Here is a 24960-nt window from a genome sequence, read left to right as displayed (position 1 = left end):
GAAGGAATTCTGAAGACTGTCATTTAATCCCTGATAGAAATGAACAGTAAATTTGTTAATTGCCTGGTGGGATGGGATAAGAGCCAAATAGAATTCTGGAAATAGTTTGTTACTTGATTTTGTTTTCAATGAATTATATTTGGACACTGTGTTATAAGGAAGTGAGGTAAATTGTTTGTTCTCTGACTTTTTTTTTTTTTAGCTAAGAATGAAACCGTAGCATTACCTGCTGAATCTAAAACACCAAAGGTAGAAAAAATCCCAGCACAACCCATAACAGGTAATGTGATACCCTTGTTGTTAACTTTGAGAGAATAAGTAATATGGTTTCAAATAGTAAATGATTGACAAGCCTGTACTTTTTTTTCAGTGAAGAGCCCGTAGGAAATTCATTTTGCTCGTAAGCATAAAATGATAGGAGATTCTATGTCCTTAATCTAATGTTTGGAAAAACAGATGCAAAAAACAACAGATTAATCATATAACTGGTATCTAATATGGAAGATGTATTTTTCACTCTAAGTGAAAGTTACTACCTCAACATTCTGAAATATTTTTATGCTAAAATGTAATACCTGGTTTTGGTACTTTCCTTTTATATGAAGACATGAGACCATTTTTCATTCCTTTAGTTTCATAAGTGGTTGATTTAGCAAAATGCCATTATCCTTCACAAATCTGTGGCTTGAGATCTATGAAAGTGTGCTGGAATTGTTTAGCAACAATATTTCTGGAAGATTAACAATCCTAAGGTAGGGATTATGTAATAGTTCAGTTAAAATCCTTTCAAGAACAAATGCGGTATGCATTTTCCCCACAGTTTGTCAGCCGTTATAAACAAATAAATATTCAGCATTTCTTCTATGAATGAATTGCCCAAGTTCAACCCACTGGGGACACATTATTCTCTGAACTACAGAGTTTTTGCCAGAGCAATACCACCTCATCTAGGACTCAGTGAAACAAACATCTGGCAAGAATTCCCTCAGGTCCACATTTAGCAAAGTAACCCGAATCTAAAGTGAATTTTTTAATCCACAAAATTGCTATAAATTGAAATATTAGTGATATTTACCTTGTACTAAACTCTGGGACTGATAACTGGTCCAGAGAAGATAAAAATTGGTGAGGAGTTAAAATAACTTAATTTCAAGCAAACTATTCAGGTAAGGATATTTCGGATAGAGCAAGAAGACCTTCCATCTCTCACCTTCATAGGAGTTGCGGCAGAAGTAGTACCTATTTAAGCTGCTGAAATAATCTATTTGAATGAAATTCCTAGCTAGTTTTATGATTTCAATACAATTATATTGAAATACCAAGAAAAACATAGGCATGACCCAGCGGATGGCTCCAAGTTCTTTTCTGCCCCAAAGATTCTACCCAATTATACTTTCTTCTCTTGGCACAATGTTTCATGGGAGAGTCTACAGATTTCTTAGTTTTCTGCCAAACTTCCTCAGAATTTTCCACTTCAGAAACACTTAGTCAAACACCGTCACTTATTATTCAGTGTTATTGTGTTATCACATGTCCTTACCCTGCAAATTTCTGGAATTTTCTAGCTCACAATTCATTCCAGATCTCAGTGATCTTGGTTTTTACTTCTTGAAAACTATTTACCCAAAGTTATCTTTGCCTTTGATCTAGCACTTGGAACAAACTTGTGGCTAAGCATTTGAATCCTTATCATAATTTGAACTCAGTCAAATTTGAACCCAACATGCAGTCAACTTTGCATGTTGACTGCAGTTTGAAAGAGGGAAATCTTATAATCTTCTAAATAAACCTTTTTTGCCCTGGGTCATTGTTTTATTTGCCCATTTATTAATTCATTTAATAAACATTTTTCATGGGCTTGCTTACTATACCCTGGGCATTGTGCTAAGGCCTGAAGAGAAAGAGAATGAAAAAGACAGACAAATAAAACATTATGATTAATCTGGTAAGTGCTTTCATGGAGGTCAGTTCAATATGCTTTTTGGAATACATGGGAAATGTACCAAACCCAGGAAGGAATTTCAGCTCAGGCACCTGGGGCAAGCCTGGGAGTCCTTAGCACAAGTAACTTGAAAAGTGTTGAGCTACGTGAATGTCAGTTACTAATTCTAAAGGGCAGCAAGTGTCATGTGGTCTTTGGATGACTCATCATTTTATCTTAATTTGTAAAGATGTCTTTTTTACCTTCCAGTGACTCCTGAATCGGTCCCAAGAACCACTAAACCCACTGTGTCTAGTGCATTAGACATTTCAGAAACAACATTGGGTAATTCTAAGAATTTTTTTTTCCAAAACAAACAAGCAAACCAAAAATTCCTCCCAACACTCACAGAAAAGTAACCCAATACTTTAGCATTCCCCCCATCTCTCCCCTCCTTATTGGCAGTAGTTAATCTTCCTATTTCTTGGACCAAAGCCATTAAAGAGTTAACAACATGCGTTGAGCCTGTTGACTGATATTCTGAGCAGCTCTGGATGATAGATGCTAACTACACATCTTTTTCACCAGTCTCTTGGGATGTACAGAAAAACCAAATGCCAGCCTTTTAACCCGCAAAGCTTGGAGGAGTGGGGGAAATCTGCAAGTCTTGACTGTATCTGTGCTTTCTGTTTTGATTGGCTTTTCCAAGTCTTGTGTGTACTAAACTTGAGGAGAATCACCCAAAGTGTCATGCTTTCTAATGAGAATTCCATGTCACGCATGTTATAGCTCCTTCTTCGCCCAAGAGAATCTAACTTGCTTGGTTCTCATCTCCTGAAGAAAAGGAGCTGCATGTATCTTTTTTGTACTTGTGATGTTGATCTTCCATGTCACACCACAGCCCTTTGAAAGTGTACCTTCAAATTTTAACCACTGTGTAAAACTCTTCCAGGGAAAGCCAGCTGTTTCCATGAAAGGCATCAGCTGCCCGGTGCACACTTTGTTATGAGCATTGTCGCATGACCATGGTTAAGCCACAACGTCAAATCCCAACTCATGCAGTTACTAACTGAATTCTTCTTTATTGTAGTTCTCAGCGAAAGAACCCCGGAAACATGGCAAACTATCCTAATACCTAGGTTTGAATTGCCACTGGGCACTCTAGGTAAAAATTATTAAACACTGCAGCTTATTATTACGTTGGAAATCTTATGCATGCTTGAAAGAAGATTGAGGTTAATTTATTCAAATTTATCTCCTCACAGGAAACAAGGGACAGGTGCTTATAAAACAATAAGCTCTCCAACATTAAATATTTTAAATGTTATAAGATCTCTATTATAATTAGGATACTAAAGAGTCTGTCTCTATGGCAAATCCTTCTGTTTTTCTTTTTGATGGTCATATTTTGATTTTATATTTGATTCTTTTAATTCCAGATCATTGTCACTGAATAAAAAACGAAATTCTTTTCTATTTTCTCTGAATATCTTTTTATTCAATTGTTTCTCTTCAGATAGAAGATATATTTATAATATTTATGTAGACTGCCTCTTAAAATTCTTAGAATTTCTTCATGCGTGCAATATTAAAAGAGTTGTTGAAGGCGGGGTCTTAAACATAAAGCCATGTAGTTACCCAAATTCTATTTTTAAAAGCTACTAGATGGATATTTTCTGGTTCCGAGGTGTTTGGTGCTTGATTTGAGTTTAAATGAAATATATCTAAGAGCACACATACACAGCTGAAGAAATTAGGAAGCTAATTTAATAGAAGTGAAAAGAAGAGCCCAATTCCTCAAATATAGTGGTTTGAATATAAAAAAATAGATAACTAAGCTTTATTACTAACAGTTCCTTCCTTAACATGAGTAATTTGCCTTTTTGTTTGTTTTGTGTTTTAGAAAGCTTGAGAGTAAAAAAAGAAATCTTTTCTCTGTTACTTGCACCTCAAGTCATGACATTTCTTATGTTTCATTACAGCTCCGAAAAGACTTCCAGAATTTCCGCAGGCAAAAACACCCTTCCCATTTGAGAAACCGGGGGGCACCTTGGGTAATAATAGTACCTGAAATCTGCTGTTAAGATGTGGGTGGTGATTGCTTCATTCTTGAAGACATATTTATGGGGTCCTACCTTTACAAACTTCAATGAACTGATGAATTTGGTTAACTCAGCCAAGCAAGTGGTTGATTTGGTTTAATTTTTTAAAAAGCAACCTATTTATCTGATTGTATATTTTACAAATTTAGTAACCATCATCAGTCTGTTAATTACGTAAAACCTATTCAGTTAATTTTCTGTCCTCAAAAACATCGAGAGTTTGATGCCAAACTCTGGTCTCTCTACGCATTAATCAAATGCTCTTGGGATGGGTACATATTGATTTCTTCTTAATATATGATGGCTCTTGATCTGATTCGTATGTGTGTTTAATTGCAGGCTTCTGATTGTCACTTAATCATAGCAGCAACCTATTTCTGTCTCTTTGTCCTACCAAAAAAATCTTCAGCTAGTTTCATTTCTTTTTGCTATAGCTTCAAGTGAAAAGCCATGGATTGTACCTACAAGTAAAACATCTGAAGATTCCAAAGTTCTACCTCCTCAAACTGGTAATTGCATTCATTTTTAAAAATAGATTGGAACAACAATATTTATTTTTGTAGATTTTATACTTTACAGGTTTTATTTTTATAGGTTCCTTGGTTGATTACCAATGTAGTCTCTAGTAAATGGTAAAGCTGTAATGCATTCTTGATACTTAAATGAATCTCTTTTTTTCCTCAGTACCAAAGCAAAATGGTTTTGCATTTGATTTAAAGACCTGTATTTTAATGTTTGGACAAATAATTAGAAATTTGACTAGAAGATGAACTACGAATTGGCTCATTGATTCTGTAGAGATCTCTTTAGTGACATGAAAGTGGTAGCAAAAATAAGAAGCATCATCATGGGTCTGATTTAACAGTGTGAACTTAATGTTTCCCTTGCAGCTATATATTCACTTCTTTTTCAGAAATGAATATTTGAGAGCTTACAATGTGCAAGACATCATTACTAAATCCTAAAATATCTAAGCATATTGTGATGCAGAGGAAAGAAATTAATAATGGACTTTGGTTCCAATTCTGACTTCCCCAATAACCATATATATTAGCTATTTTTATCTACTTTTCTTCAGGATCTTAGTTTATTCTTTTGTAAATTACGGCAGTCGGCTTTTTTCTCTTGAGAATTCTTGTGTTCCACCGCTAAAACTGATTGAGGGAGATTGCTTCCCTTTCTTAAAACTAGATTTTTCTAAATTAAGAAGGCTTCTCCTATATATCTTTTTTTTTTTTTGATGTGGGTGGTGATTTAGTTGATGACTAGCAGTCAACTAAAGAGAATATTAAGCATATGAGAATTATAAGAAAATCTCAGAAACAATTTAGTGTGATTACTTCTATGATTTTTGTTTTAGTTGTTTCTATTGTAATTTTTTGTGTACCTTCCAGTTGTGATTTTTTTTTTTTTTTTTTTTTTTAGCACATATGATAGTGTAGTTAGAAGTTCATACAACAAAGTTAAATATTCCGACATGTTTTGGAAGTCTCCAGTAAGGAATCCAGCAGAGGACTTGTTTGAGAAAGAATGAAAATGAGCCTTCAGATGCATAGATCTTAGTCAAATTACCCTTTCTCTGGTACGTGTAATGGGCTTAGATCTCAGGAAAAGATACAAGGATAGCATCAAATGAAGTAAGCACCTGTATTATTGTAGTCTCACCTAGTTTTCTCAAGTGGGAAAACACTTGAAAGTTGGCTATGATTGTCAGCCAATCCAGAGAAGTCTCAATTTGGGTCTTTCTAATCCTTTGTTCCCCTAGCCACTGACCCAGAAACTCTAGTGGAATTATAGTCCAAATACTTAAGGTGTGTGCAACAATACACTTAGCGATCCAGGTCACCTGAGTCTAAAATATGGGTAGAGTTTCATATTGAGACTCTAATTCCATTAGCTATTCCATGGGCACGCCTGCACTGTGACTATGAAAACGCAGCTCGTCTACGGGCAGGTGTGATGGTTCACCTGCTGCATTATGACTCTCCTGGCCGGACTCCCACATCATTCATGAGCATCACATCTTCCAAACCGAACATTTTCGGGGCCCACTGGACTAGATGAACTCTTATGCTCCTTTCATCTCCTAGCTTTTGGATTATAACATAGGGGACACAGGGTCCCCCCAAGGATTCCCTTGAGCCACGTCTAGTTTTTTGGTGTCTATGATTATTCAATAACAAACTGACCAAAACCTCAAGGAAACCATATGGAATTTTAATGCCAGGGCATGAATTATATATAAAGCATGCATTGAACCAAACATTGGGGAGTGAAGAGAATATATTGAGAAGTGACAATTGTTGAGTATACAAAGACACAAAGATAGATGAGATAAGAAATCTCAATACAGGCAGGGTTCCTTTCGCCTTTAATGCCAGAAGATGAACATTCTGGTTTTGCCCTGTTGGAATATGAATAGTGGCTAATGCAACAGGAAGCAGTTTTATTATTCAGCTGCCTCACTACTGCCAAGGCAACCTTAGGCTGCCAGAGAAACTCCAACTGCCAACCTTCTCTGGATGAAATGTTGGGGCTTGTCATGGGCTGTAACAGTTCAGTAGGTAATGATTGCAGGCATGAGCCCCCAGAAACACCTTAGTCTGCCCTTACAACATTTAATTTTTGTATCTTTGCTACTTAGTATGATTCTTGGGCCAGAAGCATTGGCATCACTAGGGAGTTGGTTAATAAAGGTAGAATCTGGGCTTCTGCTCCATATCTGCTGAGTCAGGATCTGCTTTTTAACAGTATCTCCAGGTAATTTGTATGAACATTAAAGTTTGAGAAGCACTGACTTATCATTGCCATCTGTAATATTTCACATGATGCAGATATTAATCATCAAGTGTGCTTAATTATAAGAGGCCTCAAATCAATATAAGATTGGTTTCTCAAAGTGGGTGATTAAGTATATAATTTCTGCTAATACACACAATGCTTACATCTAACTCTTGTTTAAGAGTTCTGTGGCATCTTTGTGACATGTTAAATTTCAAATTAAAATTTGTCACATGCATTATTTTTTATTTTAAAAGAACTGATAAATTCATGCTATCCTTTCGTTTATTCCAGCCTTTCTTTCTTTTTGTGATTGATTTTGTGTGAATTCATACATGTACTTAGTTTCTATTTCTTATTTAGTTTCAATGTATATGACTATTTTATTTTCCAATTATTCACATGGCTTCCTAATACAATTGTTTTGAGAATTAAGAAGAGAGGGAGGGAGAGCCAGTATTTGACGCTGGTCCATAAAACCACTGGTCCCATTTTTAGTTATTATACACTTTGAAGACATGAGGAAATGAAATGATATATATATATATATATATAAAGAAATAATAACATTATTATGGCAATATTAACATATTTTGTTTTCTCTGTTGGGATACAATGCATCTAACTATGCCCTTCAGCCAGAAAACAAAAACAAAAAACCAAGAACATACCTGCATTTGAACAAAGTTAGTTTTATTTACTTGTTCCCACAATAGAGAATGCATACCAGGAATAACTGTGGGATCTCATAGTAATGGTATTGGAGAGGACATATTGCATGATTTGGTCTTGTGTTAGGTGACTCTAGGGAAGGTCCAAGGAAGTGAAACTTTGCTCTGGATTAGATGCTGTATGAAAGTGGGAGTAATTCTGTGATTAAATATCTTCATCATTCTTAACTAGAAGGCATGAAGAACACTGTGAAGCTAAAGTCATGATTGGTAAAGAAGCAGCAGTTAGTCGTAGTAGCCAGAATGCGGAGACAGTCTTTTTTGTGTTCATGCATTTGTCTGTGTTCCACATGATTACAGAGTGCTCTTGTTTTTGTCTCCATCCATCTCGGTCACAAAGTTGTCTTGTCTGATATTGGTGTTCTCTCAAGCTGTTGATGGTCAGCAGGAAAAGACCAAGCCTAGCTGTGAGTGCCAGATGAGCACTGGATACCAGGAGCCACTTTTCTTTGTATTACCATTAAACATGATTTATCAATACCCTTTATAAAATTCATTTTGCTTCAGTATTTACTGGATTTGTTTTCCACATTTACTTCATATTCTGTATCAAATCATCAGAATGCATGCTCTCAAAAGGACATCTGTATTACGTTTGGATATAAAAATCTATTTGAATATTCTAACTTGCATGCTGAATATTGAAATCCCTAGGTCATTTCAATAGTTTATGACAGGAGTGGGACAAGGTATTTGGAATTTGGAATATTCCAGGAAATCTGAGAAGTGTAGTCATCAAACATATTCTTCCCCACTTTCAGCCCTTTTGCCCTAATCTTTCATTAATTCAGCATTTTGTGATCTCATGATTTGGAATTGCATATTGTGTGAAATCTTCTCTAAAGTACATTTAAGTAGGATTGATTAATTTTGATTTCCTTGGCAAATCCAAGTCTCCTTAAATTATAGAAAGGAAATCATAAAAAATCTGCTCTATAATTACATGCCAGAATGCAAACTTAGAAAGTCTGTATTAAAAGAAGGTTGTCCACATTTTAGAAATACTTTTGTGCTTGTGACAATCATTCTGAAACGCCAGTCTTTCTGGTGATAAAGTAGAATTGGTCTTATGGGAGGTGGCCAGGTGACTATGATTTCTTCATTATCAAAGAATGAGTTTTAGAAAAGTTCTTAGTACCTTCATCCCCCACCCCATGAATTGTGCATTTGCACATATGTGCACATACTTATTGGATTATTTATTCACTGGAATAATGCAATTGTGTATTTACATAGCAGTTTTCTATTGAGATTCAAAGGGTTGTATTTATATGATCATATTGATTCTCCAGAAGTCCCTGGAAGCCAAGAGAGTTATTTTCCTTTATCTTATGGAGATATGTGACAGACTTACCTCCAAGTAGGTAGAGGAGCAAAAACTAGATATTTATTCATTTCTTTCTGAATCCCTCCAACAAACCAGTCCATGTTAAAGCTGAAACAGTGTCATATATTTGCTTTGAAATTTCCCCAGCAAAGCACAACAAGTAAATTAAATGTTCTTATTAGAGCAAGGTGCCTTCTAGATTTTTAAAAAGCATCAAGTGGACTGTATAGAAAGGCTGACCAGTCCCTGAAGTTTATTCTCATTGTGAATGGGATCACTAATCTGTGAACTATAGGATGAGTCAGAGCTGGGTTAATAACTAGCTCAACTATTTACCACTTATGTGGCCGTAGACAAGTGATTTAACCTCTTAGAACTTCAGTTTCCACATCTATTAAATGGCAGTAATATATACATTTTTTCGTTGGGTTGCTAGGTCTTAGAAATGATGTGTAAATCACTTAATCTAATCCATAGTACATAAAGCGTGCCCTGTTATCATTTTATTAACACAGTGGACTCTTTCATTGAATGCATTCCCTTCCCACTGTTCTGCCCATCCCGAACTTCCTGAATTGCTGCAGACAGTAATAATAACAGCAATAAATTATTTCATTGATAAAAAGAAAGAAAAGGAGGAAGAGAGAAGAAAAGACTCTAAGCTTATATATACAGGAGCATACCAAATGATTCTCGGCTTTTCATTTCACTAGTCTAAAAAGTTTTAAGGAGAATGGAAAGCACATGTGCTATGTTATTCGAAGCGGCCCTGCAACCCCATGGGAATGGCCTGATGCCCTACTAACTCTATGGCAGAGATGATAAATTGTGTCACACCGCCATGCTGTTCAGTTAGAGGGGCAGCCTGTATCATGCACGCCCTGCTTAGACTCAGGGAATAAAATGATGCCATGACCAACTTTCTGTGTTTTCTGTGGATATCAGAGATAGAAGAACCAGCATAAGTGCTGTGTATTTATCATCCCACAGATGGGGTGTATGCATGGTTTCTAAAGTCCTTATATGGTTTGAGGGGATGGACAGAAATCAACTTTCTGGTTCTGGCTTGATAATGGCATCAGAGTTAAGCTTCCTTAATTTACTTGATCATCCTCTTAAAAAAGAAAAATCATTTAGTACCAGGAGGGATTTAAAACCCAAATTAAATAAAGAAAATGGTTTCTTTATATAACCCAGGATGATTCAATGTGTTTATTTTCACCTTTAGAAAATTCTCCTGCCTTTTCTCCCCCCAACGTGTCCAGACAAATGATTTTTCCCTCCGTCTTTACTGAGACTCATTACTAAGACAATGAAGGACTTCTTCTGGCATAATTATTTCCCCTTGAACAGTAATCAGTTATCTTTAGAGACTTCCCTTGACAATCAGACTGAGGATGGCAGGCCTTAATCTCTTCATTAGACTCAACTTTGGGAGCTACTTCAGGAGTTCATCGCTAATTATTTTCAGTGTTTAGTTCTTTTAGTACTTTGTAGAATTTTAATAAATTGTTATATGCACTTAAGCTCTTATCTGTTATTTAAACACTTGAAAGCTGAACTGATCAGCATGCCCAAGGAGTCCTATACTGGTTGGGCCACAGGTGGTTTGCTCACAGTGGTTAAAAAGAGGTTGACCTCTACATTTGGACATTATTGCCCGCCTGTGAGGTGTTGATTGGCGTAGATCTGGCCCACCCAACTGGATGAAGCCTGAGAGGAGGAGAAGAAGAAAGAAAGAGTGGTGGTGTTGACGCTTTGAAAGCAGGAAAATAGAATTTAAGGGCAGCAGATGGTTTACAGATTTACTGTGGCCTCTAAGAGATTTATAGCCTCAGCCTTTGGTTTTGTTTCATGAATATTTTTTTTTTCAGGCAAAATTTCCACAAATTTCAAGGTTAACTAGAAAGGAATTTTATTTTTCCATGCAGTGAAGAAAGCATTTTTTATTTTTTTTTTAAATGGTACTGAGAACTCTGTGTGTGGTGTTTATGAAAGCTTTTCTCATCCAGCTACTTACTGATAGTCCTGTTGCATTTTTCCATTGCTTCTTCATATGTTTTTAGGATTCCGTTTCCGTGTCAGGGTATGGCCCCATAAGCATATCATAGATAATTGTGTAGTAGAGGAAGAGATTTGTATTCCCATGTATGTGTATCATAAAATAAAGGACCTGTTCATTTATTCTCACTTATCTTTAAGAGCATAAACTACCCAACTGTCAAACCATTGTTATTTGTTCATTGGAATGGGCATCTTGCCAATTAATCCTAGTGAGTCTCTACTATGTACCAGGTTTTGGGGTAAATAAACCTTGGGGTGCATAATGAGCATGACAGACATAATTTCTGTCCTAATGAGGTTTTTCATCTAAGAATTTACATGTAAAAATGAATTAATAGTTATTAATATTCATGGACCTTGAATGAAATAAATTGGTAAATTCTTGATGATTGAAAATGCCTTGTCTGCATGCAATCATATATTTCCGGAGCAATATTAGAGCATTTTTATTATGGAATTTGCATCTAATTAGTTTTTAAAAAGTAAAAGTAAAATGTACAACCAACGAAACATAATTTAACAATGTGGTTTTAGGGAGTTAAGAGCCTCAGCATGGTTTATTTAATGGTAGCATGGTTTATTTTGTAGTATAATATTTTTTCTGTGAGAAATGTAAAAGTAAAATTTAGTTATTATAAGTCATTACTGTTTTTTGGAAGAAACTAATATTGATTTTTATAACCTTTAATTTGAACTACCTATTTCACTCACATTAGATTTCTTCTACAACTTTTGGTCCCACTTACGTTCTGTGAATGCAAGATGAGGAACAGTGCTTAATGCCAAACAGCTGGAGCATTTCATCCACCAGAGTAAATATTGGTGACAGAAGATGTTTGCCTCTAAACAATAATGCATGATAGCATGTAGATTGTCTAAAAAATGGAAGGGTTCACCCCTAACTCATAGCTATTTATCAATTTTATAGCCTTTTCAAAACCATGGGTGCCTAATCATTTCATGCATTTTACTCTGTTACAGGAGAACATGTACAAGAATTTTGTAAATAAATCAAGAGCTGTTGATTTTTAAAGAAGTCTATTTCCACACTGTCCTCTCCTTTGACGTCTATTGCTTCAGAGTCAAATATATATACATATATATATAGTCAAATACATATAGTCAAATACATATATAGTCAAATATATATATAGTCGTATATATGTAAATATATATATAGTCCTATATATATAGAGATAGATAGATAGATTTTTTTTAGTTAAGTTTATTAGGGTGACAATGGTTAGTAAAATTACATAGGTTTCAAGTGTACAATTCTATAATATATCATCTATATCATCACGTTGTGCGTTCACCACCCAGAGTTAGTTCTCCTTCCATCACCATTTATTTGACCCCCTTCACCCTCTTCGACCATTCGCCCTCCCCCCAACCCTCCAGTAATCACTAAACTGTTGTCTGTATCTATGAGTTTTTGTTTCTTTGTTTGTGTTGTTCCTTTGTTGCTTTCAGTTTTACATCCCACATATGAGTGAAGTCATACGGTTCTCGACTTTTTCTGTCTGACTTTTTTCACTTAGCGTGATAATCTCAAGATCCATCCATGTTGTCACAAATAGCAGTATTTCATCTTTACTTATGGCAGACTAATATTCCATTGTGTATATATACCACATCTTCTTTATCTAATCATCTACTGAAGGATATCAACAAAACAAAGAGGCAACCAACTGAATGGGAGAAGATATTTGCAAACAATGCCTCTGATAAGGGGCTAATATCCAAAATACCAGAGGTGCAAAAAAAAACATATACAAGTGGACACTTTGGTCAACGTTGCTCAAGCAGTAGTTTGCGGTAATCAGAAGTGTCTGGATGCTGATGGTAACCACTTTGAGTACCTCTTCTAATTGCAGAAGTCAAATGTGACTTGTATTCATCTTTTCTTATTGGTATATATTGAGTGTTATAATTTTAATACAGTTTTTCTTTCTTAAAATGTGTATACATTTTTTGGCACCCTCTGTATATAAGGAACTCATGCAACTCAACAACAAAAAGATGAACAATCCAATTAAAACATGGATGTCTTCTCCCAAGAAGACATACAAACAGCCAACAGAAATATGAAAAAATACTCAACTTCACTAACTATTAGGGAAATGCAAATCAAAACCACAATGAGATATCACCTCACACCTGTTAAAAGTATTTGTTTTTTAACCTATGAATAAAAATAAGGTGATAGAGTACTTCTAAAAGCTGCTCAAATACTATAAAACTTCCAGCAAGTGGTGTTTATGTGTTTTTATCACTCTTGTTCTTTACTACTCAACTCTTAGAAACTCCAGAAATAGAAATATCAAGGACCAAGTCTGCCAGCAAATGTGCTATTTTAATCTTAAGCATATTTGAGAAAATGTTTGGAAGTAAGAGGTCCCTGGCATCTAGGAACTTCTAGACATGAGCCACTATTGCCAGAGAATGATGCAAGGAGAGCTCCTTTCCCCAGTAGAGTGCCTTCTGAGAATAACCAAGGGGAAGAAAGCAGCCTGGCTTGTAAACTCCAGAATGGAAGGGAATTGCAAATATGGAAAAGAAGTAGAAAGAGGGTAAATAAATAACATATTTTGGGATAAACAAATACAGAATATAAGAAAGGAAGTGTAGTGTCACTAAATTAAAGGGAAATGTGGGAGTTAGGTTAACAGACAGATGTGGCATTTTTTTCATGATTTTTTAAATTACTTTTAGGTGTACAAAAACAAGATAGTGATTAGACATTTGTATACCTTAAAAAGTGATAACCCCAATAAGTCTATTACCTATATGACACTGTACCTAGTTATTACAATATTATTGACTGTATTCCCTATGCTGTATTTTACATCCCTGTGACTATTTTTGTTTTAATTGTAGTTGACATTCAATATTATTTTAGTGTCAGGTGTACAGAGTAGTGGTTAGACATTTATATAATTTGTGAAGTGATCCTCCCCATAAGTCTAGTATGCACCTGACTTTATGCATAGTTTTTACAATATTATTGACTATATTCCTCATTCTGTACTTTACATCTCTGTGATTATTCTGTAACTACCAATTTCTACTTCTTAATCCCTTGACATTTCTCACCCATCCCCTCCCATACAGTAACCATCAGTTTGTTCTCTGTATCTATAGGTCTGTTTTTGTTTTTTTGATCATGTATTTTATTTCTTAGACTCCACATATAAGTGAGATTATAGGGTGTTTGTCTTTCTCAGTCTGACTTACTTCACTAAGCGTAATACACTCTAGGTCCATCCATGTTGTTGAAAATGGTAAGATTTCATTCTTTTTTTTAACGGAGTAAGATTCCATTGTATATATGCACCAAATCTTCTTTATCCGATTGTCTATTGATGGGCATTTCAGTTGTTTCCATATCTTGGCTACTATAAATAGCACTGCACTGAACATAGAGGTGACTATATTTTTTTGCATTAGTGTTTTGGATTTTTTTGGATAAATCCCCATAAGTGGAATTGCTGGGTCATAAGGTAAGTTCTATTTTTAGTTTTTTTGGAACTTCCATACTGTTTCCATAGTGGCTGCACCAATTTGCAATCCCACCAACAGTGCACAAGGGTTCCCTTTTCTCTATATCCTCACCACACTTGTTGTTTGTTGATTTATTGATAATAACCATTCTATCAGGTGTAAGGTGATATCTCATTCTGGTTTTTATCTGCATTTCTCTGATGATTAGTGACTTTGAGCATCTTTTCATATGTCTATTGGCCATCTGTATATCTTCTTTGGAGAAATGTCTCTTCATGTCTTCTGCCCATTTTTTATGTGGGTTTTGTTTGTTTGTTTGTTTGTTTGGTGTTGAGTTATACAAGTTTTTAAAATAAATTTTGGATATTAACCCCTTATCAGATCTATGATTGGTAAATATCTTCTCTCATTCAGATGTCTTTTCATTTTGTTGATGGTTTCCTTTGCTGTGCAAAAATGTTTTAGTTTGATGGAGTCCCATTTGTTTATTTTTTCTTTTGTTTCCCTTGCCCACAGAGATATATCAATAAAAATATTACTAAAGGTGATGTTTGGGAGTTCACTGCCTATGTTTTCTTCTAAGAGTTTTATGGTTTCAGGTCTTACATTTAAGTCTTTAATCCATTTTGAATTTATTCTTGAATATGGAGTACATGGTCCAGTTTCATTTTTTTTTTTTTTGGCATGTACCTGTCTAGTTACCCTACTACCATTTATTGAATAGAATATCTTTTCCCCAGTGTATATTCTTGCTTACTTTGTCATAGATTAAATGACCATTCAGGCATAGATTTATTTCTGGGCTTTCTATTCTGTTCCATTGATCTATCTGTCTGTTTTTATGCCAATACCAGGCTCTTTTGATTATTATGGCCTTGTAGTAGAGTTTGATATCAAGTAACATGATAGCTTTGTACTTTCTCAAGATTGCTGTGGGTATTTGGGATCTTTTATGGTTCAATATAAAGTTTAGGATTATTTGTTCTAGTTCTGTGAAAAATGCCATTGGTATTTTGACAAGGATTACATTAAATCTATAGATTGCTTTGAGTAATATGAACATTTTAACTATGTTAATTCTTCCAATCCATGAGCATTGTATATGTTTCCATTTATTTGCATCTTCTTTAATTTCTCTCTTCAATGTCTCATAATTTTCTGAGTACAGGTATTTTTACTTCCTTGGTTAAATTTATCCCCAGGTATTTTATTTTATTTTTGATGCTATTGTAAATGGGATTGTTTTCTTAATTTCTCTTTTTGATAGTTCATTATTGGTGTATCAAAATGCAACCAATTTCTGAATATTAATTTAAAGTATCCTGTTACTTTACTAAATTCATTTATCAGTTCTAATAGTTTTTGGTGGAATCTTTGGGGTTCTCTATATATAATATCATGTCTGCAAATAATGACAGTTTTACACTTCCTTTCCCATTTGGATGCCTTTTATTTCTTTTTCTGGTCTGATTTCTGTGGCTAAGACTTCTGGTACTATGTTGAATAAAAGAGGTAACAGTGGACATCTTTGTCTTGTTCCTGATCTTAAGGAGAATGCTTTTAGCTTTTCCTATTGAGTTTCCCATTGATGTTAGCTGTGGGTTTGTCATATATGACCTCTACTGTGTTGAGATATATTTCCTTTATTCCTACTTTCCTGAGAGTTTTTGTCATAAATAGATGCTGGATTTTGCAAAATTCTTTTTTATATCTATGGATATGATCAAATTATTTTTGTTTTTTTTATTTTGTTTATGTGGTGTATCACGTTAATTTATTTGCAGATATTGAACCAAATTTGTGGCATTTTTCAAAAGCAATAATATAAATAAGTCAAGGTATTAATTCAGAATTTCTTTCCTAGTATGAGATGGTGAAATAAGTGTTTGTCTAGTTTTCCTAATTTATTTAGTAGTAGCTGACTTTGCTAGATCCATAACTTGAAATTGGCTCAAAACAAGGTTAAGATCAGCAACTTCCAGCATTTTTGTCCTTTAAAAGATTGGTCATTCTTCTGTGACCTTTTAAAATTGTTGCTAGGCTAAAGAAAACTTTACAATGTAATGGATGCAATCTAAGAAATTTTGTATATTTTTAACTCATAATATTCTTTCTGTTTCTGAAGATTTTGCAAGCCAGTAGTTTCACCTTCACAAGTCAAAACGTATTTTCTGTCTCTGCAGTATGTGGTACAATATAACCTGTCACGTCTGCATATCAGACTGTATCACAGCATCTGATATTACATTTCGTATATCTTCAACTAGCAGTGGTTGAAATCATTACATTGTCACTGAATTACAAGTAACCCCAATGAGTAAATTTTCCCATGAACTCCTGCCTTTCTAGTTTATTTTTTGTACAGACATTTTGAATGTGCAGGGAAAGTAACATCTACCTCACAATAGTTCATACTTTCTCTACACCTCGCATTACCATAGTGACAGCTCTTTGTGCAAAAAAGAAACATTTTTATTTTGATGTTGTTTTCACTTACAGATTCAACTCTTATGTGAACATGAAAACTATCCCTGTTTTAAAACTAACCGTTTTTTAAAGGTCACCTCGCTTTCTTTGTTTCATGTAGAATATAAATGTTACCTCTAAATCCATGTAGATTACAGAGAGCCCATGGTTCAGTGGAGGAACATAGAAAGAAAGTTGCCTCTAGGTCAAGTAGCAGGAGGGGTAGTGCTGGTCTTACCGCTGCCATTCCTGGCACTGTTAATGCGAAAAATACACTGAACTTGACAGTCCCAGTGTGTGACCATGGCACATGTCTTCACCTCTGTGAATCTCAACTGCATTATCTAGAAAATGGAGACAATACCCTATTATCTATAAAATGGGAATAAAGTTTGCCTCACCTGTTTCTGTGGATGTTAAGAGGGTTAAATAAGCTTATATAGGAGGACATGCTGTGCAAACTCTGAAGTACTGTTCAGATGTAAGATAGCATGACGGTAACTTTAAATAAGTAGAAAGACTAAGCAGTAAGTAGACTTTGTACAAAGAACTTTAATGTGACTGCTGTTTCCTTCTTTGGAAATCTCTCCCCAAACTGCCAACTGACTTCATTTGTGTTTATATTCTTTTAAGCTCTTTGATTTAGAGCTGGCACCGCTTCATTGTGAGTATATAGCACTACGCTCACATCACCCTAGACGCCAATGTCGGGGCTTGCTGTATAAAGACCTTTAGTTCAGGGCAAGAGGGACTAGAGGCAAGTCTTAGTGATTGCTTACACGTTAGTGACAAGGCCAGTAGCCCACAGCCAAAACTCACTAGCAACCCCATTAAAACTGTCCTCTTTCAGCCAGCGTTAAAATATGTCATGAAATCTTTCTAATCAAAATTAACACCCTTTTGTTTTACCTTTTCTTTCAAAGCAGCTTATGATGTTTTCTCAAGCCCTACAACATCAGATGAGCCTGAAATATCAGAGCCTCACACAGGTATACCCAGCCTCTCAATTCTTTCTTTGGATTCTAGGTGTTCTGACAATACTGCACCTAATCCTCACTTTAATTTTTGCTGAGTGAAACAGTGTGCTCCCTAGCGCTCCACAGGAAAGAAACAGCAGTTTGTGTCAGGAAGATGGATTCTACCTACTCCTCCCATTGAGGGATAATTTCTTGATATCTCAGTAAATAAGCTCAGCCACATACGGGAGATACAGATAGATTTGGTTGCCACTGAGGCAAAGTTATGTAATGGCCTATTGCTCTACTGTTCAGAATCATTCTAAAAAGATTTTAAAATCCTAGAGAGTTTTTTCTAGAGCAGTGGTTCTCAAATGGGGGTGATTTTGCTCTCTTTTCCCCCCCGTAGACATTTGACAATTTCTAGAGACATTATTGATGATCACAGCTGGGGGAGGTGCTATTGACATCTAGTAAGTAGAGGCCAGGGATGCTCTTAAACCTCTATAATGCACAGGACGGGCCCTTACAACAAAGAATTATCCAGTCCTAAATGTCAATAGTGCTTGGGTGAGAAATCGTGCTCTAGAGCAATGACGTCATTTGTCTACAGACATTCAGTTGGGTCCAACTTTTGGCATTCACTTACTGATTCAGCTATAGTGAGTTTAACTCAGTCCATAGTTCTTTTTAGCAAGCGTTTATTAAGCACCTGCTAAACTTGGTACTGCAGAAGATTCAAAGTGAATAATACTGGTCTCTGTCAGACATACAGATAGGTCTGATATTTTTTGTATGTATAACCTTATCTCAGCATTATTTGTGTCATGATAAACAAAAGCAAATAATTTTAAACAGCAGAAAATGAGAAAAAAAATGAAATAGAATGTTAAGGGTAGGTTCATTCATAGTTAAGGAACAGAGAGAAGCCAGAAAAAACAGTTGAAAATAAGTTGAATATACGAAATACTGTTTTATCATGGTTTCTAATGTTTAAAGTATATATGTTTTTTTAAAGTGAGCTCATCTTCAACTTCTAATGAATCACTCATTTAAAAATGTTGGTCAGCAATCTCTCAAGTGTTCTTGATATTTTCCCCATATGAGGCATAATTTATTACTCATGAATTTGTATTTTATTCCTGGGGCCTTCTACAGCTTTTACAAATGTTGACATTTATTCCAACAGCAAGAAGTGATCCGTTTCTGGATTCTGTCCCACCTAAAACTTCTAGAACTCTTGAACAGCCAAGGGCAACACTGGGTAATGTTTTTAACAGAAAAATCATTCTTTGTTTTCCATCAAAAGAAAATCCATGTGAATGCCTGTCTTCCAAATGACCATTTCATTCCATCACATCTAATCATTTATTTCTTTCCTCTTCCTGTTTTTTTTTTTTTTCCTATAATGCAGGCATCTTATGTTCCATTTGGAGCTCTTTTTTTTTCTTCCAACTGTAATAGATGATATATTTTTCCATCCTTAAAGAAATGAAAAACTTTGAATACTGCATGGACATTTTCATCATCCTTATCATCCCTTCTCGTGTGTTTGTGGCCTGTATCACCTCTTTTCCATGCCTTGAGTCTGCCTGGAGTCAACTACTGAACAATTGTCATTCTGACCTTTTCCCCACTTTACATCATTATTTTATCCACCAGTTTTCCAGACTACATGCATTCTTCATTCTTAATCATGCACTTGTAGCATGTGCTTTGTAACACCATCTAAAAGCATGTTGAAACTCTTAAAATACCTCATTTTAACTGAAATTACTTGGTGGGATGGGGTATTTGTGTTTTCAGCTCCAAGTGAAACGCCATTTGTTCCGCAAAAACTGGAAATCATTACCAGTCCTGAAATGCAACCTACAACATCTGGTAACTAATGGAATTTGTATAGTTGTGTGCTTTGAAAGAATAAAGTGACAAAAAAGAATCAGTCAGGTTGGCCTTTTCAGAGTATTTTCAGTAGTAAACATTTTCCTTCATTCTGTACCATGAAATTCTTCAAAGAACTAGATTAACTATCGTACTTAGCCCTGTGATAATCCTCAAAGGATTTCCATAATTTTGGTGTCTATATATTTTGAAGAATTTTTTTTTTTGCTATACTCCATTCAAATTTGCCATCTAGAAAATAGCAGAATTATAGATGACATTTATTTTCAAATATATCCCCTTCTATTTAGCACATTTAGAAACCACTTGGTGAGAGTATTATTCTCAAAGTAGTCTAAATATAAAAAGCACCAAGTGGGCTTTCCCGTCCTATACGTGATGAAGAATAATGGGTAAAAGAAATATAACAAAATCTACAGTTTATAATAGACAGTTATTGGAATAATGAAGTTCATTAATTCCTGCTGAGGTTAGTAATGTGCTACAGAATTAAAGAAGTTCTGAACTTTCCATTTTCTAAATCCCAAATATATTAGTTTATTTGTTCTTCTCTCCTGCTGTTTAGGAAACCGTCTTTTGGGTTCTGAATTGTACCATGTGTTCTCTCTTTTTTTTTTTTACCATGTGTTCTTAAATTCCTCAAGGGTGCTCACTTTGCAGTACATTTAACTGAATAATGTATCTTCAATCCTCATATAGACATTTAATTCCTTTGGCCCAATCAACACTTTTTTACTGAGCATCTACTGTGAATAAAGCACAGTGCTGGGCATCCTAGGGATACAAAGAAATAAAAAGCAGTACTGCACTCAATAAGTTTCCAAGTTTACACTTACAACCTGAATGATCCCTGAGAAATATCATTTATGAAAAGCTATTTTAAATCTTCTTTCAGCTCCCCTGCATACTACATCTATCCCTTCCACACCTAAACGACGCCTCAGACCCAAACCACCAAGAACCAAACCTGGTAAATAAATGTCTCTCTAACCTTTCAGGATATTTAATTCCAAATAGATAATACCCATCTCCTTACCATAAAAAGAAGTGATATGATTCTATAGGTTAAAGTTTCTTTACAAAATTTGAAACTAAAGATGAGTAATTAATAAGGCTAAATAACAAAGAATCAATCATTTCTAACAAGATTTTATTGAAAGTTATATAAGTGATGTTCTTGCATGTGAATTTTTGTATAAACCTAGAAACAAGTCCTGCTATCACAACATGATAGCGTGACATGTATAGATAATTCATTTTCTTGGTATGCCATCTATATTTAAGTGTTTATTAGGCTGACAGTTCTTGTTTTCTGGTGCCTACTATGTTTTCAGTTTTGCTCTAGGTCAATGGCTGAGATGGAGAGAACATGACTCTGGCCTCCCAATTACTCATAATCTTAAAAAAAGATAATACACCATAAACAATGAGAGAGCAACATAAGATTATATAATCTGCTTGTGATATTGTAATACTTGCATAGAAGGACATAAAAAGAAAGTAAGAGTTGAAGATGCAAGCTTCAAAATATGTGTAGGATTTGGACAGAGAATAAAAAGGAAAGGGAAATGATACATTTTAAGGCACAGAGTTTGGGTGGTAGAAGTAGCTTATCAACCTGGAGGTGATTTTATTCATTGTCAAATAATACACTCAGAATCATACTCAACAATCTGGGTTTTGCTTATTCCATTGTAATATAAGTATAATATTTTATAGTCTATACTATTGTGACAGAGTTTGAAAATTCTTTCCCAAAACTTTTATTCACTGCATATTTTGTAAACACTGACTACTAAATATGGCAGGATTTTAAAAAGGTCATTCAGTACTTCTTTGGAGAATATCTTTTTATTGTTTCTAGGATATATGAATATTTCTTTTCCTTTCCATCACCAGAAAGAACCAAAAGTCCTGGAACAACTACATCTAAAATTTCTAAAAGCCCTGAACCTACATGGACAACCCTGGGTAATGATATATCCTTAGTAGATGCATTACTTCAGTTCACCATGGAAAATCTAGTACCCCAGCTTTTATGTAATGTCTAAATCACTATTCTAATTGACTCATCTGACAAGACTCATACACTGACACTGGCTTTCATGGTTTTGGATAGCTGGTCCTACAGTTAGTAGATCTGAACTCAGCATTAGACATTATCCTATGCCTTGGAAAGCATAAACCACTGCTTCTTTCTCGTTTTCTGTTAATTTTATTTGAAGTTGGGTCATATACATAGTTCTCATTTTATTTTATTTTATTTTATTTATTTTGCATAAGGCCCTCAAGTTTGACTTCATACTTCATTTAGAAAAATAACTTTCTATAATGGTGTTAGAATTTTTTTATGCTGCAGATCGTAGTGTGATACGTATCAGTAAATATTAATTTTAAAACATGTCTTTTTTCTGGTGCTTAAAGACTTAGATGTAGCTGAGAAAGGGTGTAAAATGATTACACTGATTTTTTTTAAAAGCATGAATTAAAATTACTGCTTTTGTATAGTTATTATGACTATTTAGTGGTAATACTATCTCTGTTAGGTCAAATATACTCTAGAAATATTTTTTCAAACCAAAAGAAAATTTATCATTGTATTTCCATTAAAACTACTCTATGAAATATTCTTTTAATGGACAATTTCCAAAATTTTCCAAGGTGGTGATTTCATTTCACTTGAAGTATAGGTTTTCCTTTTGTGGTTTTAGTCACTGAAATGCCTAAGTTTTGATTTTTTGATTATTTTGTTTCTTTATTTTTCCAGCTCCCAGTAAAACACAATTTATTTCTTTGAAACCAAAAGTCTCTCTCAGCCAAGAAGAGACACCCATCAAACCTGGTAATTACCCTGAACTTTTAAAAAATATTTCAAGAGTAGGGTTGAAATATTGTTTTCTGCCATTCTTTGGAGCAAGAACTTCTGATTTGTATTTTGATATTTGACACATTTTGCTATGAGAAGTACAAAAATGTGATGAAATGACCTCATTATAACCAGCCCATCCGATATTATCACAGCATTGCTCTGGGCTGTGTGGAGGCCCATTATGTTCATGACTATCACAGAGAAAACACAAAAATAGAATGATGTGAATGATTGAGGACTCCCTCATTTAGGACTAGGAAATAGTTTCCAGTACCAAAGTTGGCTAGAATTCTGGTCACACCAAACAATCGCCTTTCAGCTGGAAAGGGGAGCAGGATTTCCATCCGTGAAGAACTCTGCCTTATTTGGAGTGCCTCACTTCTCAGGCTGTTAAGACTAGAAAGGGTTGTATCTTCCTGATGATGCTCCATATCTTCTTTCTGAATTGGGGATGATTTCTGAACACTGACTTCTGTTTACTTCTCAGGAGTTATTAGTGGTGTTTTGCAGAAGACAAGAAGCCTCTTTTGCAGGGAAAGGTTATTCTGTGTGTATAATTAAAAACAGACAATTTCTTGCCTAAGGATCGCAGGACGTAGTGAATGACCAAATCTTTGTGTTTTCTATCCAGAATCTATACAGCAGTGTAAATGTTGACTTACAAGATTGTATACAGGACCTTTGTCACTCTTTGTCATTTTCATCTAAGTTTTAAACCCTTAGCTCTGGGAAGAATATGTTTCTCACTATAATGTTCAATTGATTTTTTATTGATGCATGTTTACAAAGTAGGATTATTAAAGCAAGAAATTTTCTGCTTAAGTAGATATGATTTATTTTTTGCAATGAAATTGGTTGGGAGGAACAATGTAACTGCTTAGAAAAACAATTCTTATGACTCCCTTTAAAGAGGAAGTGAGATTTCCAGGTGTCAGTATCAGACTGATGGAAATTAAGAATTAGGCAAAGGGAATGTAGTTGGCACTTACCATGGCTGAGGTCTCCATGTCAGAGAAATGGAGGGAAGTATTCTTACTCAGAGAGGCCACCTAGAGAAAGAAGAATAGTTAATAAAATTCAAGAGACCTAGAAGTTTAAAATCAACGTTGACAGTGAACTATATGGCTTTATTTTAAAATCATGCTTGGAAGACTAAGGTAGTAATTATTATATTCATGCTGTATTTTGAATACAGGGCTATTACCAAGCAGATTGAGAAATATTACTGTATGTTTGGGTCACTGAATTTAAATAAATATTTCTCCAATCTAATTATTTCTATTACAAGATAAAATTTGGAACATCAAAAAAGTCTCCAAATATTAATTACAATTTACTCAAGGTAAGTTGCATTATTAATTTCAGCAGTTTCTAAAAAAGTTTCTGAGAGGAAATTCATTAATGCAAATAAGAGTGGGAGGGTGTGTTATTATTCTAAGGTGTTTGAGCAAAGAGACTTCTTAACTTGACATTTCCTTTTAAAGTGTAGAAAATTTTTTGGAATTATTATTTAAGTGTAGAAAATTAATGAGTTTATGTTCCTTTGATTTCTACCTTCTAATGACCTAAGAATATCCACACTTTTTCCCATAACAGCAAATATGACCACTTCAGAATCTGCACCTAAATTTATGCCAGCTCAAATTGATATTGAGTGGTCTGAGGCAACAAAGAGTAATGACTAGATCTCTGCAAACCATTGCTGAGTTTTAGCTTTTTAAAATTTATTTATTTTTATTTTTGGGCAGGCCACCATTATAGCTCTGCTGAAGATTTCTGTTTCTAGCCAAGGTTCAGGAGAGCAAATAAACCACCAAAAGCTTTTTGATTTGAGTGATTCATTGCCTTTCCCAGCCCTCTCCTGACACTCTCCTTTTTTTCCATTTCACGTTCCATGCAGGCTGATTTCCTTTGGTTTTCCTTTGTGGTTAAACTAACAAGTAAAAACCTACATTGGTTTTGGCTTGTTTTATAAGCAGAATCCAGTGCTTTCTTGAAAATCCCAGCCATCTACCATGTCTCTACTTGTCTGCCTCATCCAGTAGGAATTGTTTCCTTCATAGTTAATCTTTAAGATTATAATGACATTTGGGTCTTCAAGCTTTCAATGGCCTAAAAAAAGGGAGAGATTTCCAATTACAGGTGTTTGTTTTACACAGTTCTCTGTGACATGGTAGATGGAATTATAAATTGTTCTCACCGCTAACCACAAATCCATGAGTGAGTTGTACTTTTCTTTGTTTTGTGCTGAGGTGAGTGATGTAGTTATTTGCGTGCCACTCAGCGTTTTTATGGAACAGTTTTATGCCTTTATCCACAACACCTTAAGATTGTCAA

General features: G+C 34.8%; 1 protein-coding gene across 50 annotated transcripts in view; it reads left to right on the top strand.

Annotated features, from left to right (window-relative positions):
- Positions 1-24960, top strand: part of ABI3BP (ABI family member 3 binding protein) — a 248933-nt gene that overhangs the window by 127369 nt on the left and 96604 nt on the right. For 41 of the 50 annotated variants that reach the window (XM_033130035.1, XM_033130284.1, XM_033130444.1 and 38 more), the window contains exons 10-20: positions 203-280; positions 2192-2266; positions 3012-3086; positions 3904-3975; positions 4458-4532; positions 17820-17885; positions 19042-19116; positions 19659-19733; positions 20650-20724; positions 21654-21725; positions 22522-22596. In XM_033130035.1, coding sequence (XP_032985926.1) covers positions 203-280; positions 2192-2266; positions 3012-3086; positions 3904-3975; positions 4458-4532; positions 17820-17885; positions 19042-19116; positions 19659-19733; positions 20650-20724; positions 21654-21725; positions 22522-22596 — 813 coding nt within the window. The remainder of the gene's footprint in view (positions 1-202; positions 281-2191; positions 2267-3011; positions 3087-3903; positions 3976-4457; positions 4533-17819; positions 17886-19041; positions 19117-19658; positions 19734-20649; positions 20725-21653; positions 21726-22521; positions 22597-24960) is intronic. The other 9 variants (XM_033130347.1, XM_033130338.1, XM_033130015.1 and 6 more) reach the window with 8 other exon arrangements.

Source organism: Rhinolophus ferrumequinum, chromosome 2, assembly GCF_004115265.2.
Source record: "Rhinolophus ferrumequinum isolate MPI-CBG mRhiFer1 chromosome 2, mRhiFer1_v1.p, whole genome shotgun sequence".
Lineage (NCBI taxonomy): Eukaryota > Metazoa > Chordata > Mammalia > Chiroptera > Rhinolophidae > Rhinolophus > Rhinolophus ferrumequinum.
Note: the sequence above shows the minus strand (reverse complement) of the source record. Positions and strands in the feature narration are given on the sequence as shown.